General features: G+C 67.1%; 1 protein-coding gene across 1 annotated transcript in view; it reads left to right on the forward strand.

The window, feature by feature from the left end:
• MYH7B (myosin heavy chain 7B) overlaps positions 1–14840 on the forward strand; it is a 46722-nt gene that overhangs the window by 18626 nt on the left and 13256 nt on the right. The window contains exons 13-29 of the mRNA XM_075901490.1: positions 274–412; positions 1510–1628; positions 2312–2461; positions 2578–2748; positions 3111–3290; positions 3370–3502; positions 4508–4584; positions 5643–5730; positions 6110–6227; positions 6603–6726; positions 7166–7302; positions 7789–8044; positions 8415–8657; positions 9061–9237; positions 10048–10193; positions 11552–11642; positions 12291–12680. Coding sequence (XP_075757605.1) covers positions 274–412; positions 1510–1628; positions 2312–2461; positions 2578–2748; positions 3111–3290; positions 3370–3502; positions 4508–4584; positions 5643–5730; positions 6110–6227; positions 6603–6726; positions 7166–7302; positions 7789–8044; positions 8415–8657; positions 9061–9237; positions 10048–10193; positions 11552–11642; positions 12291–12680 — 2739 coding nt within the window. The remainder of the gene's footprint in view (positions 1–273; positions 413–1509; positions 1629–2311; positions 2462–2577; positions 2749–3110; positions 3291–3369; positions 3503–4507; positions 4585–5642; positions 5731–6109; positions 6228–6602; positions 6727–7165; positions 7303–7788; positions 8045–8414; positions 8658–9060; positions 9238–10047; positions 10194–11551; positions 11643–12290; positions 12681–14840) is intronic.

A 14840-nucleotide genomic window follows, 5' to 3' on the forward strand; every position in this document is an offset into this window, starting at 1 on the left:
AATAAAGGCTCCATAAACAAATGAACACAGCCCCATGTTGATGATTTCTAAGCCACCCTAATGGTGTTCAGGGCCTGCCTCCACACCCCCGGTCCCTTGGGGCAGGCCATGCTGTGCGGGGGGGTCGCGTGACCATGCTCAGCCGGCAGCACTGCAGCATCTGGGGGGGCCCTGGGAGCGCAAGTCCGGCTGCCCCGCCGGGAGCCCCATTTGCAGGTGGGGGTGGCGTCTGTGGCAGCAGCTGGCTGGACGCTCTCTGCTTGTCGCCCTCAGCATGCCATGGACATCCTGGGCTTCAGCAACGAGGAGAAGTACGGCTGCTATAAGATAGTGGGCGCCATCATGCACTTCGGGAACATGAAGTTCAAGCAGAAGCAGCGGGAGGAGCAGGCGGAGGCCGAGAACACGGAAAGTGAGTTGCCGCCCAGCCGAGGGGCGGGGGCTGGGCAGCGTGGTGAAGCCCAGCATGGCGCCCACGCTCCTTGCACTGCTGGGCAGGAAGCCACAGGGCTGGAGCACCGACCTGTCCCCATTCTGCTTCCCATTCGCACAGTGCCCAGGGCTCCCTGCAGGTGGGAGCACACCCCTGGGTCTGCTTCCATCACTTGAGAGAGGCTGCTGGCGCCTTGCCTGCCCCGCCCTGCCCACGCCCGAGGGGCAGGGAAAAGGGGGACACTTAGTTCCCAGTGAGCACCGTGCAGGTACAGGCAGGTGCAGCCGCGCTAGCAGAGAGAACATCGTCCAGCAGGAAGCTAGCGAGTGGGGCTGGACGAGGACGATTGATCTGGGCTTGTGTAGTCTGCAGGAGAGAAGAGGGAGGGGGGATTTGAGAGCAGCCTGCACCCCCCTGAGGGGGGCTGCAAAGAGGCGGGAGAGGCTGTTCTCAGGGGTGGCAGGACCAGGAGCAATGGGCTCAACAGGAACAGAGATGCAGCCGGGTTAGTCTGGTCTGTCAAACAGAGGACAGCGCCAGGCAGCACTTTGAAGACTGACAAGATGGTTTATTAGCTGATGAGCTTTCGTGGGCCAGACCCACTTCCTCAGATCTCACGTTGCGGGGGGGGGGAGGTCTAGGTTGGAGATTAGGAAAAACTGTTTCCCTAGGCGGGTGGGGAAGCGCTGGGCTGGGTTCCCTGGGGAGGGGGTGGAATCTCCATCCCTAGAGGTGTGTAAGTCCTGGCTGGACAGAGCCCTGGCTGGGCTGATTGACTTGGGCTGGTCCTGCCTCGGGGGGCTGGACTCGATGGCTCCTGAGGGCTCTGCCCGCCCTGGGGCTCTATGACTGCAGAGGGCTCATCCAGCCCCCAGGCTCTGGGGTGAATTCTCCGCTCCCCTGCCTCGTTACAAGGCAGAGATCTCAGAGGCAGGTGTGCGAAACCCCCAGTGCTAGGGCCCCCCACTCCCCCGTGCCCACTGCACCCTGGGAGCACAAGACAGACACTGCCCAGGAGCCCTGACGGAGCCACGGCCACCCGTCCCAGCCCTCCCTCCTGCTCTGATGTGTTGCAGGTGCCGACAAGGCCGCCTACCTCATGGGGATCAGCTCAGCTGACCTCATCAAGGGGCTGCTCCACCCCCGCGTGAAAGTCGGGAACGAGTACGTGACCAAAGGCCAGAACGTGGAGCAGGTGAGTGCTGGGGCGCTAGCCTGGGCCTGCAGGCGAGTTGGGGGGCGCCCCGGGCAGGCGTGGGGCCAGCTGGTCCTGCTGCTGGCCTGCGTACCCGTTGCTGTGGGCTGGCGGGAGGGCCGGGACTGGTGGCTGTGCAGTTTGCTGAGTTCCCCGGGTGAAGGCGGAGAGTTTGGGTTCAACTCCGCGCACGCTGTGGTGGGGCCGGGGGTGGAGCCCCGCCCTGCAGTTCTTGCAGCCTCCACCCCCAAGGCAGCAGCGTGAGAGCAGGAAGGCTGCAAGCCCAGCTCGGGGGTTTCCACCCACAGCCTGGCCTGCCCACTCCCGTGCACACGGGCCTGGGGGTCACATGTCTGAGTGTCCCACCTCCCATCGGCCCAGGCTGCACCGTCCGGAGGGACTTAGGCACGTGGAGCGTGGGGCTCAGAAGGGCCCTGGGACTCAGGCTCCTAAGTCACTAGAGCACTTTGGAAAGCGTCGCCCTCGACCCAGCCCGGCCCAGCCGGAGATAACGGGCTGGCTGAACACAGGCCCCTGGGCCGAGTCGCTGGCTGGGAACAGGAAGGGCCGAGGTGGGAGCAGCCGGAGAGCAACGGGTCTGCCCACCTCAGGCTGGGCGGAGCCAGAAGGGAGCCGGCGGCGCACGTCCCGCTGCCACGAGCCCTGTGCGGCTTGCCTTGCAGGTGGTCTATGCCGTCGGGGCCTTGGCCAAAGCCACCTACGACCGCATGTTCAAGTGGCTGGTGCTTCGGATCAACAAAACCCTGGACACCAAGCTGGCCAGGCAGTTCTTCATCGGCGTGCTGGACATCGCGGGCTTCGAGATCTTTGAGGTGGGTTGCTGGGCACTTTCCCAAGGGCCGCCCGGGGGCCTGCGCAGGCGGCGGGGTGCAGCCAGTGCTGCCCAGGGCTCCCGCTGCTGACCCCGAGCTCTGATTGGTGCCCGCAGTTTAACAGCTTCGAGCAGCTCTGCATCAACTTCACCAACGAGAAGCTGCAGCAGTTCTTCAACCACCACATGTTCGTGCTGGAGCAGGAGGAGTACAAGAAGGAGGGGATCGAGTGGACCTTCATCGACTTCGGCCTGGACCTGCAGGCCTGCATCGACCTCATCGAGAAGGTGAAGCGGGGGGCAGGGCCAGGGGCGCCACGGAGCCTTTTGGAACGAAGGCAGCGCCGCTCGGTGGCTCCTTTTCTGACAGGAGAAGGTGAATTGGCTGCGGGAGGCTGAGGGAGGCAGGCGCTTGTGCCCTTGGGCGCACTGGCTGGCAGCCTGGCCCTGGCTGCCGGGAGGGAAATCAAGTGGGACGCCCTCTGGCCGCAGGGAAATTCCCCTGGCTTGGGAGCAGGGGGCAGGGAAGATGTGGGGCGTGCGGCCAAGAGCGGCCCAGGTGCTCGGAGGCGTGCCAGGCGTTGGGTGGGGGCCTGGCCTCTGCCCGCTGCGCCCAACTCCCAGCGGCTCACAGGTCTCCTTTCCCGCAGCCGCTGGGGATCCTCTCCATCCTGGAGGAGGAGTGCATGTTCCCGAAGGCCTCCGACATGTCCTTCAAGGCCAAGCTGTACGACAACCACATCGGCAAGTCGCCCAACTTCCAGAAGCCGCGGCCGGACAAGAAGCGCAAATACGAGACGCACTTCGAGCTGGTGCACTACGCCGGCGTGGTACGTCCCCAGCCGCCCGGCTCTCCCGCCGGCCCGGGGGGCCACAGGTCTGACCCCTTCTCTCTGCCCCACGGGACAGGTGCCCTACAACATCGTGGGCTGGCTGGATAAGAACAAAGACCCCCTGAACGAGACCGTGGTGGGCGTCTTCCAGAAGTCGCAGAACAAGCTCCTGGGCAGCCTGTACGAGAACTACGTGAGCTCCTCCTCTGGTGAGCCAGGGGCCTGCCCCCACCCCTCGCACCCCCCCGGCCTGCAGCCGCACTCGCCGGCCTGGGGGCACCGAGCCCTGCTCCCGGGAGACTCCCAGGGGGCAATGCTGCCCTGACTGCGGGGCCCAGGCACGGCCTCGGGCAGCGGGCCTGGAGCCCAGCGAGGGAGGGTGTCGTGGGCGCGAGGGGAGCCCAGCCTGGAGAGGGGGGCTGCCTCTGGCTGCGGGGCGCTCCAGGGGGAGGGCTGCCATGTCCCCCTTTACCGAGACCCGGTGCCCAGTGCTGGGGGGGTTTGCTACGCTCTGCCCAGGCCCCCCCGCGAGGCCAGACGGGGGGACGCACGCACAGCTCTGTCCCTCCATTGCCTCGCTCAGCGATGCTACGCACACGGCCCCCAGCGCCCTTCTACCGCTGCGCCTGGGCCACCCCTCCCACCTCATGCACCGGGCCCCTCCTTCCCCTCACACACCCCCAGCCTTCCTCTGCTACCCCCTTCCCCCTCCCACCTCATGCACCCCCAGACCCTTCCCACCTCACGCGCACCCCCTCCCCTTCCCACCTCCCGCCTCATGCACCCCCAGAACCTTCCCACCTCCCACACACCCCCTCCCCTTCCCCCTCCTGTCTCATGCACCCCCAGACCCCTCCCGCCTCACGTGCACCCACTCCCCTTCCCCCTCCTGTGCACCCCCCTCCTGCCTCATGTATCCCACTCCCAGTCCCCCTCCCCTACCTCTTCGCACACACCCCCAGCCCTCCTTCCCACCTCACACACATCCCCTCTCCCCCTCCCCCCCATGCACCCCCAGACCCTCCCTCCTTGCACCCCCCCGTCCCCTCCCCTTCTTTCTCCCCCTCCCTCTCCCCCCTCATGCACCCCCAGCCCAGAGCTGGCCGGTGGCTCCAGCCGCACCAAGATGGGCCCCCTCTTCCCAGGGCAGCAGCCACAGGCCACAGCCCAGCGCTCGGCTGCCATTGTCTAGTGACCTTGTGTCCCCCCAACAGACGAGCCGCCGAAGGCCGGGGTCAAGGAGAAGCGCAAGAAGGCAGCTTCCTTCCAGACTGTGTCCCAGCTCCACAAGGTAAGAGCCAGCCGGCCCTCAGCCTCCCTCTCAGGCCCCTCCGGGCGCAGACACCCTGCAGGGCTGGTGCTGCCGGCGGCCTGGGCGGGACCTGGCCACAGCCCCTGCTGCTAGCCCCTCTCCCCACCGGGCCGAGGTCCCAGACTGCGCCCGCGATGGCCGGCGCCCGGCAGCCTCTGGGAGAGCGGCGGTTAAGACTTGCAGTGATGTTTAGCTAATGTATTACATGAACATCACGGTGAGTCTGTGCTACCTCTCTCCTCACGTCCGGCGGCAAGGGCGGCCCGCAGCAGAAGACAGGCGCCTGGATCTCACGGGGCTCTGAGCAGGCACCCTGCGCCCCTCCCAGCACTTCCCCGGGCTGGCTGGGAACAGGCCAGAGGGGCTCTAAGCCAGGTCCTGCTGGGCCGGGGGAGCTTTCAGAGCCGAGGGGCCCGGGTTCAAAGCACGGCGGGGACGCTGGCCGGCGCCTGCCTTGTGCAGCGGGAAGGCCTCTGTCTTGCAGCCAGGCTGCTGGGAGGGGACCATGCTGCCCAGCGACGAGCTCTGGGTGACCGGCTGCTCTGGGGGGTGCCTCCCCCCGGCTGGGCCCTGCCTTCGCCCCTCCCCATCCATCGCCGGCTGCCAGCGAAGACGCGCTTGGCACGAGCGGCACGGCCCAGGCCTGCTCGGGAGCCTCAGAGGAGCGCTAGGCCGAGCCCCCACAGGCCCCACCCAGAGCGCTCGCTGGGAGCGGGGCGTTGCTCCCACACAGCCCAGCAAGGGAGCCAGCCGGGGGCGAAGGGGCAGCTGGTGGCACCGAAGTCACGAGCGGGAGCTGGCCCAGGCCTGGCTCAGCCCCTCTGTCGCCAACCCGACATTCAGCCCCACGGCCCAGAGCCTGGCTCCTGGCCAGCCCCGCAGCGCTGGTGGGAGGCGCTGGCCCTGCCGGGGCTGCGTCTAGCTGGCAAAGCAGCGGGAGGACTCGCCCCCGGGGCGCGAGGAGGGGCTGGAGCTGAGGGGTGACGCCCGGCAGGGCAGGGGCCGCAGGTCCCCCTCACCCTCTGTCTGCCCCACAGGAGAACCTCAACAAGCTGATGACCAACCTGCGTGCCACCCAGCCTCACTTCGTCCGCTGCATCATCCCCAACGAGACCAAGACCCCAGGTATGCAGCTGCAGGGCCGGGCGGGCGACCCATGGCAGCCCATCACCAGCGCCTCAGGGCTGCACGGGTGGGGGTCCCCGTGCCCACCAGGCCGCGGAGGGTCGCCCCACCGCTAGTCACTGCTTCCCAGCCAAGGAAGCTGGGCGCGCGTCTCTCCTGGCCCATGAGGTTCGTCCCCTCTAGGAGGGCTTGTGGCAGCAGCTTCTGCGTGTGCCCTGGAGAGGCCCCGAGGGCCCCGGCACAGGCCCTCAGGCAGGGCAGCCCTGCTGTAGAAGGGGCCGAGCGCGACGGCAGGGCCAGGGGAGGCTTGGCCAGCTGGCAGCCCCGGCCTGGTCGCCATGGGCCCTGCTGACGCAGCCCTGCCCTCTCCCCTCCGCAGGCGCCATGGACGCCTTTATGGTGCTGCACCAGCTGCGCTGCAACGGCGTGCTGGAGGGCATCCGCATCTGCCGCAAAGGCTTCCCCAACCGGATCCTCTACGCCGACTTCAAGCAGCGGTGAGCCCCCCTCGGGCCCGGGGAGGGCTGCCTGGGGGGGATGGCGCCTCAGCCTGCTCCCCCAGGCGAAGCTGCCGGAGTCCTGGCTGCACCCAGGCTGCCGTGGCGCCAGCGGGGCCTTGGCCAGCCGGGGGCCGGGGTGGGGCGGAACGAGGCCCATCGCCTGTGAGTCGGGCGCAGCGCCGGGGGGAGGCACTGGCAGCCCAGGCACCATCCGGCCTGCTGGCCTGGCTCCAGCCGGGTCGGCTCCAGAGGAGGCAGCCCGGAGCTGCCAGGCATGCTGGGTCCCCGTGGCCAAGCCAGCGCAGGGCCTGTGCAGTGCGGCCGCTGGGCCCGTGGGGAGGGGGTGCTACGAGCCTGCTGCTGTCTCTGCAGCTATCGGATCCTGAACCCCTTGGCCATTCCCGACGACAAGTACGTGGACAGCAGGAAGGCCACGGAGAAGCTGCTGACTTCCCTGGAACTGGACCACTCCCAGTACAAGTTTGGCCACACCAAGGTGAGAGGGGAGGGGCTGGGCAGGGGTGAGAGCTCCCAGCACTCTGCTCCAGCGCGGCCTGCGCTCCCCGGGCTCCTGGCCTCCAGCGCCCCGCCCCCGGTGTGCCTGGGGCCCCAGCTAGAGAGGGGCCCGGCGAGGACTCGCTTTCCCAGGGTCCCATCCCCGGTGCACGTTGTGTGTTTGCATTGCCGGGCGCCTGGCTCGGAGTGCCCCAGGCCCTGCCCAGCAGTCCGGGTGGGCGAGGGGCGCTAACGCCAGGCCAACGCAGGCAGTGCTAATGAGCCGTGGCGCTGCCATGCGGTGGGGGGGCTGCCACGGAGAAGCAGGGTGCCCTCCGCCGGGCCAGGAGGCTGCGGCGGGCGGCTCTCGCGAGCAGCCTGCAGGGCTGTGGGTGGCACCGGCTCGCTGGGCCTGCTCCTCCCATGGGCTCTGCCTGCAGGTCTTCTTCAAAGCTGGCCTGCTGGGCCTCCTGGAGGAGATGCGGGACGAGCGCCTGGCCAAGATCCTGACCATGCTGCAGGCCAGAATCCGGGGGCGGCTGATGCGCATTGAGTATCAGAAGATCATCAGCCGGAGGTAGAGCTGCAGGGGCTGCCCTGCCCGGGGCCCGGCCGGGACGAACCTCCCCAGGGCGGGGCGCGGTTCCAATGGAAGTGCTGGCTCCGTGGGGCTGCTGTTCCCGCAGAGCCCCCTGGCTTCGGGGCAGCCTGCCTAGGAGCAGCCGGGAACCTGCTCCCCGGCTCCTGGCTCCAAGGTAGCTCCGCCCAGCAGCCTGCCTGCGGCTCCCTTCCCTTCCCTGGAGAATTTCAGTCCAAAGGCTGCACTGCCCCATGGCTCCAGGGGCGCCTCTCCCATTGCTGCCAGCCAGCGGGGCCATACCCTGGCTCTGCTGCTCCTGGCGAGGGGCTGGTGGCTGTCAGGCCGGGGTCCTGGCTGAGCCGAGGTGGATGCTCAGGGAGCAGGCCAGGGAAGCGGCCGTGCGGCTCAGGAGAAGGGCTAAGGAGCAGGTGCTTGGGGTGGGAGGCAGCGGGCGGGGACTGAGCCGGCCCCCCTGTGCCGCAGGGAAGCGCTCTACACCATCCAGTGGAACATCCGCGCCTTCAACGCCGTCAAGAACTGGTCCTGGATGAAGCTTTTCTTCAAGATCAAGCCGCTGCTCCGGTCGGCTCAGACGGAGAAGGAGATGGCCACCTTGAAGGAGGAGTTCCTGAAGCTGAAGGAAGCTCTGGAGAAGTCCGAGGCGAAGAGGAAGGAGCTTGAAGAGAAGCAAATTACCATGATCCAGGAGAAGAACGACCTGTCGCTCCAGCTCCAAGCGGTGAGCCCCGGTGCAGCTCCGTGGCGGGGCGGGGCGGGCGGCGAGCGTGGCGGGAGACAGGGGCCGGCCCCATGTAGAACCACGAGCCAGAAACAGCCCTGAGATGGGAACCGCTCCCCCTCCTTCTGGCCCCTTGCGCCCCGCACTGGGGAGAGGGTGGCGCCAAGGAGTGAGCTCCGGAAAGGAGAAGTGCTGGGCCAGTGCTTGGTCTGGCCCAGGCCAGCAACGGCCCGTGCTGAGCGAGTGCCCCTTGTGCCTGGGCAGACGGGGGGTCGATGGGCCACTGGGCAGAGGTGCCCCACCCACGCGGCCCGGCCAGGACCGTTTCCTGGCGGAAAGGCACGAGCACGTTTCCTTGTGCGCGCTCCAGGAACAGGACAACCTGGCCGATGCCGAAGAGCGCTGCGACCTGCTGATCAAAGCCAAGATCCAGCTGGAGGCCAAGGTGAAGGAGCTGACGGAGCGCCTGGACGACGAGGAGGAGATGAACGCGGACCTGACCTCCAAGAAGCGCAAGCTGGAGGACGAGTGTGCCGAGCTGAAGAAGGACATTGACGACCTAGAGATCACGCTGGCCAAGGTGGAGAAGGAGAAGCACGCCACAGAGAACAAGGTAACCGGCTCGCCGGGCGCCGCTGCCCGGTACTGCGGCCGGGCTCTGCCGGCTTCCCGGAGCACCGGGGTGAGCGCTGGAGTCTCAGCAAGGATGGACATCCCGGAAGCAGGCGCCACACGATCTGAAAGAGCAGTGAGCCCTGGACTCAGGGCGTCGCCCAGTCTGTGCCGCGGGACATGGGGCTGCAGCCACGCCACGGCATGGCCTGGGGCAGCTGCTGGGAGCACAGGGACGAGGCCTGGCACCCGAGTGAGCAGCGGGGCAGAGGCGGTGCAGGCGATGATGCTGGTGGGGAGGGAGGCAGGGGAGGCGATGCCGGTGGGGGGGTGACGTCGTGTTCTAGGGGTTCGCTCTCCCCCGTCTCCGGGGAGCTGAGGTCTCTTCTCCGCCACCGACTTAGGTGAAAAACCTGATTGAAGAGATGGCGGCGCTGGACGAGATCATCGCCAAGCTGACGAAGGAGAAGAAGGCCCTGCAGGAGGCGCATCAGCAGGCCCTGGACGACCTGCAGGCTGAGGAGGACAAAGTCAACACACTGACCAAGGCCAAAGTCAAACTGGAGCAGCAAGTGGATGATGTGAGTAACGTGGGTGCAAAGACCAGCGACAGCAGCCCCATTGTACCGATGGGCCCCGCGCCCCCGGGGAACCGCCCTGGCACAGGGCCCCGCGCCCCCGGGGAACCGCCCCGGCACAGGGCCCCGCGCCCCCGGGGAACCGGCACAGGGCCCCGCACCCCCGGAGAACCGCCCCGGCACAGGGCCCCGCACCCCCGGAGAACCGCCCCGGCACAGGGCCCCGCGCCCCCGGGGAACCGGCACAGGGCCCCGCGCCCCCGGGGAACCGCCCCGGCACAGGGCCCCGCGCCCCCGGGGAACCGCCCCGGCACAGGGCCCCGCACCCCCGGAGAACCGCCCCGGCACAGGGCCCCGCACCCCCGGGGAACCGGCACAGGGCCCCGCGCCCCCGGGGAACCGCCCCGGCACAGGGCCCCGCACCCCCGGAGAACCGCCCCGGCACAGGGCCCCGCACCCCCGGAGAACCGCCCCGGCACAGGGCCCCGCACCCCCGGGGAACCGGCACAGGGCCCCGCACCCCCGGGGAACCGCCCCGGCACAGGGCCCCGCGCCCCCGGGGAACCGCCCCGGCACAGGGCCCCGCGCCCCCGGGGAACCGCCCCGGCACAGGGCCCCGCGCCCCCAGGGAACCGGCACAGGGCCCCGCACCCCCGGGGAACCGCCCCGGCACAGGGCCGGGTCAGACGCCGTGCTAGATTTCGGCAGCCGTGGAGAGGGGACCTCTCCCCCGAGGCAGGCTGACGTGGAGGAGCAGAGGAGGTCGGGGTACCGAAGGGAGTTCCCCTTCTAATCTGGGCTGTCTCTCTCCAGCTGGAAAGCTCCCTGGAGCAGGAGAAGAAGATCCGCATGGACCTGGAGCGGGCGAAGCGCAAGCTGGAAGGAGATCTGAAGCTGACGCAGGAGTCTGTCATGGATCTGGAGAACGACAAGCAGCAACTGGAGGAGAAACTCAAAAAGTGAGGGCAGCCAGCGCCCGGGCACACGCCCCCAGCCGGCCTCCCGGCCTGGCCCCTGCTCCGCGGGCCCGAGCACGCCCACGGGTGCCATGGGCTGGGCTCTCGCGTCCTGGGGCTGGTTCCAGGCTCTTGTGCCGTGTAGTGCCCAGTGTGCCCAGACACGACCCAGCAAGGTCCCTGCCCGAGGAGCTTCCAGCCCAGCCAGCCAGCGCCGGCGGGATCTGCCCCCCACGGCCCAGGGGCCTGTGGCTCAGAAGATGCACTGACTTGCCCAGAGGAGCGGGCGGCAGAGCTAGATCTCCCAAGTCATGGCCCAGAACAGCCCCCCCATCTCACTGCCGCCCCAAGCTCTAAGGGGGGCTGTGCAGAGCTCTCACCGGCACCCCAGAGGCTGTAACAAGTCAGTAGGGCTGGGAACATCGGCTGCTTCCCAATTCATGGCCAGGCCGCGCACCCCCCCAGGGGACCTGCCCCAGGGCAGGGCAAGGCAGGGCTGAGCCACGCGCCCCCAGGGGACCCGCCCCGGCGCAGGGCAGGGCCGAGCCACGCGCCCCCAGGGGACCCGCCCCGGCGCAGGGCAGGGCCGAGCCACGCGCCCCCAGGGGACCCGCCCCGGCGCAGGGCAGGGCCGAGCCACGCGCCCCCAGGGGACCCGCCCCGGCGCAGGGCAGGGCCGAGCCACGCGCCCCCAGGGGACCCGCCCCGGCGCAGGGCAGGGCCGAGCCACGCGCCCCCAGGGGACCCGCCCCGGCGCAGGGCAGGGCCGAGCCACGCGCCCCCAGGGGACCCGCCCCGGCGCAGGGCAGGGCCGAGCCACGTGCCCCCAGGGGACCCGCCCCGGCGCAGGGCAGGGCCGAGCCACGCGCCCCCAGGGGACCCGCCCCGGCGCAGGGCAGGGCCGAGCCACGTGCCCCCAGGGGACCCGCCCCGGCGCAGGGCAGGGCCGAGCCACGCGCCCCCAGGGGACCCGCCCCGGCGCAGGGCAGGGCCGAGCCACGCGCCCCCAGGGGACCCGCCCCGGCGCAGGGCAGGGCCGAGCCACGCGCCCCCAGGGGACCCGCCCCGGCGCAGGGCAGGGCTGAGCCACGTGCCCCCAGGGGACCCGCCCCGGCGCAGGGCAGGGCTGAGCCACGCGCCCCCAGGGGACCCGCCCCGGCGCAGGGCAGGGCCGAGCCACGTGCCCCCAGGGGACCCGCCCCGGCGCAGGGCAGGGCCGAGCCACGCGCCCCCAGGGGACCCGCCCCGGCGCAGGGCAGGGTCGCACAGGGAAGTCTCCTGCACTGGTCCCTGGGGGACGGGCCAGGAGGGGCCTGGCTGCTGGGTTCTGCTAACGCAGGCTCTGTCTCGGGTCTGGGCAGGAAGGAGTTTGAGACGAGCCAGCTGAATTCCAGGATTGAAGATGAGCAAGTTCTTGGGGCCCAGCTGCAGAAGAAGATCAAGGAGCTGCAGGTAGGGGTGTGTGGGGGGAGGGCCCCGAGGCCACCGGCTGGCAGGTCCCTGAGCGAGCGGAGCATGGCCTGCCTCCCTGGGCTCTGCTCTCCACCCCGGGCAGCGTCTCCCTGTCCCTCTGCACCCTGGGGCCTCGCTGGGCATGTTCCGGCCACTCCCAGAGCCCAGCGGTTCCCTAGGGCTCGCCCTGCGCACGGGGCCTGGGCCAGGAGAGAGGGATTCTTGTAGCCACATGTGAGGGACAGAGCAGCCCTGTGGGCGCGGGCCTGGTGGGGCCCAGGCTGGGGAGCAAGCCAGGCCAGTGCCAGGTAGGGCCGGCAGGTGACGGGGGCCGGGTTTGCGTGACCCGCGCTCCTGGCCTTTCGGCAGCCGGAGGCCACCCTTGAAGGTCCCGCCCTTTGGCCACGCCCCAGAGCCTCAGGCCCTGCAGATCCAAGTGTCACAGGCTGGGCCCCCGTCTCCCAACGGGCCAGACCAGATCCCTGGGGCTGGGCTGCCCTTGTTGGGGGCGGATGCAGGGGGCTGAGAATCCAGTCTCAGCTGGGTCCAGACTGGGGGGCAGGTGCTGAGCAGCACCGGGCTGGCTGGGGGCGGCAGGTGGGAGGGTGCGGAGGCGGCGCTAGCCCGGGGCTCGCTTTGCCCCACCAGGCCCGCATTGAGGAGCTGGAGGAGGAGCTGGAGGCAGAGCGGGCGGCCAGGGCCAAGGTGGAGAAGCAGCGCGCGGAGGTGGCGCGGGAGCTGGAGGAGCTGAGCGAGCGGCTGGAGGAGGCGGGCGGCGCCACGGCCGTCCAGCTGGAGATGAACAAGAAGCGGGAGGCGGAGTTCCTGAAGCTGCGCAGGGACCTGGAGGAGGCCACGCTGCATCACGAGTCGACGGCCGCGGCCCTGCGCAAGAAGCACGCCGACACGGTGGCCGAGCTGGGCGAGCAGATCGACAACCTGCAGCGGGTCAAGCAGAAGCTGGAGAAGGAGAAGAGCGAGATGAAGATGGAGGTGGACGACCTGTCCTCCAACGTCGAGTATCTCACCAAGAACAAGGTGAGGGGCCTGCGGGGGGCTCGGGTGCCCCAGAGCAGCAGTGGCTGAGGCAGGCGCTGGGCTCTAACACGCAAGCGCAGGGGCTAGGGCAGGAGCCTGGGGCTCGGGGCCATGTCTCTGACCTCCCTGCTGCTCCGGGCTGGGGCTCTGGAGCCGCTGCGCTCAGAGCCGAGGCTGGAGCCGTTAAGCCCTGGATGCTGGGTGTGTGTCGGCCCCAGCTGAGCCGTCTGTGCGTCTGGCAGCAGCAGGCCCAGGGCAGAGACTGCAAGGCCAGAGGGGCTGCTGGGATCCCCATGTCTGACCCGAGACCTGCCCTGCAAATCCCTTTGAGAGAAACAGCCGCCCTCGGGTGCAAGATTCACCCAGAGCCCCACCACGACCCTGCGGCCGCTGTGGCAACGGTACAGACAGGCGCCGGACAGGCGGAATGTGTCGGCGACAGCCTCCCGTCAGCGTTTCACAGGCCCCGCAGAGCCCAGTATTAAATATTTGCTCCCCGGGTCTCAAGCTGCCCTTTAACCTTCTCTGGAAGCGGAATGGGCCGAGCTCCTGGCACCTGTCACTGCAGGCAGGCACGGCCGTGTAGAGCCGTGCCGCGTGGCCAGACGCTGCACACAACGGTGGCAGCCCCGCCGGGCCTGACTAGTTCACTGCCTCGATTGCTCCCAGCAGCAGAGCTGCACTGGTGAGCGATTCCCATGCTCGCGTAGGGAGGGACACTGCTAAGGACCGCGACCTGGCATCCCTGCAGGGACGGGCACGGCCACATGCCTCGCTCCAAGCCCAAAGAGCACCAGGAAGTGAGACTCGGACCATTAACTCAGGAGATTGGTCTCTGCAGCCTGAGCGTGCAACCGATGCCTTAGCTCAGCCAGGGCAATTGTAGAGTTTATTGGAGGGCTGGTCGATTAACTGCTGCAAACTCAAGCAATTAATGCAAAACAAATTAACCCAATTTTTAAAAAGTTGCAGTTATCTGCAGTTTTAATTCCACTGACAGACGACAGAACAGCAGTGTTAACTTACTACAAATATCCTGGCACATTTTTCAACATTTTCAAATATTCCAACCTCAACCACAACACAGGACACAAAGTGCACAGGGCTCACCCCACATTACCACTATTACAAATATTTGCACTGTAAAACCCCCAAATAATTAGTATTTTCCAAATCGCCGCACACAAGTACAGTCATGGAATCTCTTTTTTGTGAAAGTGTATCTTATAAATGTAGATGTTTTTAAAAAGACACCACTCAAAAACTTTTACAGCCTGTAAGTCCACTCAGTCCTACTTCTCGTTCAGCCAGTCGCTCGGACAAGAAGCGTGTTTACATTGATGGTCAAACATGCTGCCTGTTGCTTGTTTACAATGTCACTGTAAAGTGAGAACAGACATTTGCCTGGCACTGTTGCAGCCGGCGCTGCATGGTTTTTAACATTCCAGGTATGTTAAATAGTCACATGCCCCTTAGTGCTGCGATTTGTAGCTTGCACCCTCTTTTTTACAGTGCAGATATTTGAAATAAGAATATAGCGAGCACTGCCCACCTTGCGCCCTGTGCTGCTGTCATGGTGCAATCCCACAACCGACACTGCATGCAGAGAGGGGGGCCGGCTAGCAAAATAACCTCTTCAAAGCCTGTCTCTGATTTCCAGAGACAAACTTATTCAGTCTAAGTCCCCCTGAGATCCCCAAAAAATTAAGGCTGGTTCCTCGCTGCCACTGCTCCAGTGAGTCCAAGAAAATACAAAACTAAAGCCTTTTGCAGGGAAGAGATCACCTGGGAATCACCTCCCTAAGATAAAGCTCTTCCCTGCGCAACCTCCGTTTTGCTTGGAGTTGGGGCAAACAGACAATGGACTCTGCCCTTGTATCTAGGCACCGAGTCCTAAGGACACAACACTCAACCAAGACCGCTTCATTAGAAGAAAAAGAAAACTCTCCGTTACTCTCAAAAAACAAAGCTACAGTTGCAAGCGGAGTAAATCGGCTAGGTGGTAAATAGCCACAATTGACACATACTCAGGGAAGCCCCGGGCTGCAGTCCTTAGTTACAAGAGAGACACCCAATGAGCCAGCTCAGACATGATTTCCAAACCCCCGAACAAGGAAAACAATGAACCCTGATGGGCTCTCGGCACTTCTCCCTCCGTGC

This window comes from Pelodiscus sinensis, chromosome 18, assembly GCF_049634645.1.
Source record: "Pelodiscus sinensis isolate JC-2024 chromosome 18, ASM4963464v1, whole genome shotgun sequence".
Lineage (NCBI taxonomy): Eukaryota > Metazoa > Chordata > Testudines > Trionychidae > Pelodiscus > Pelodiscus sinensis.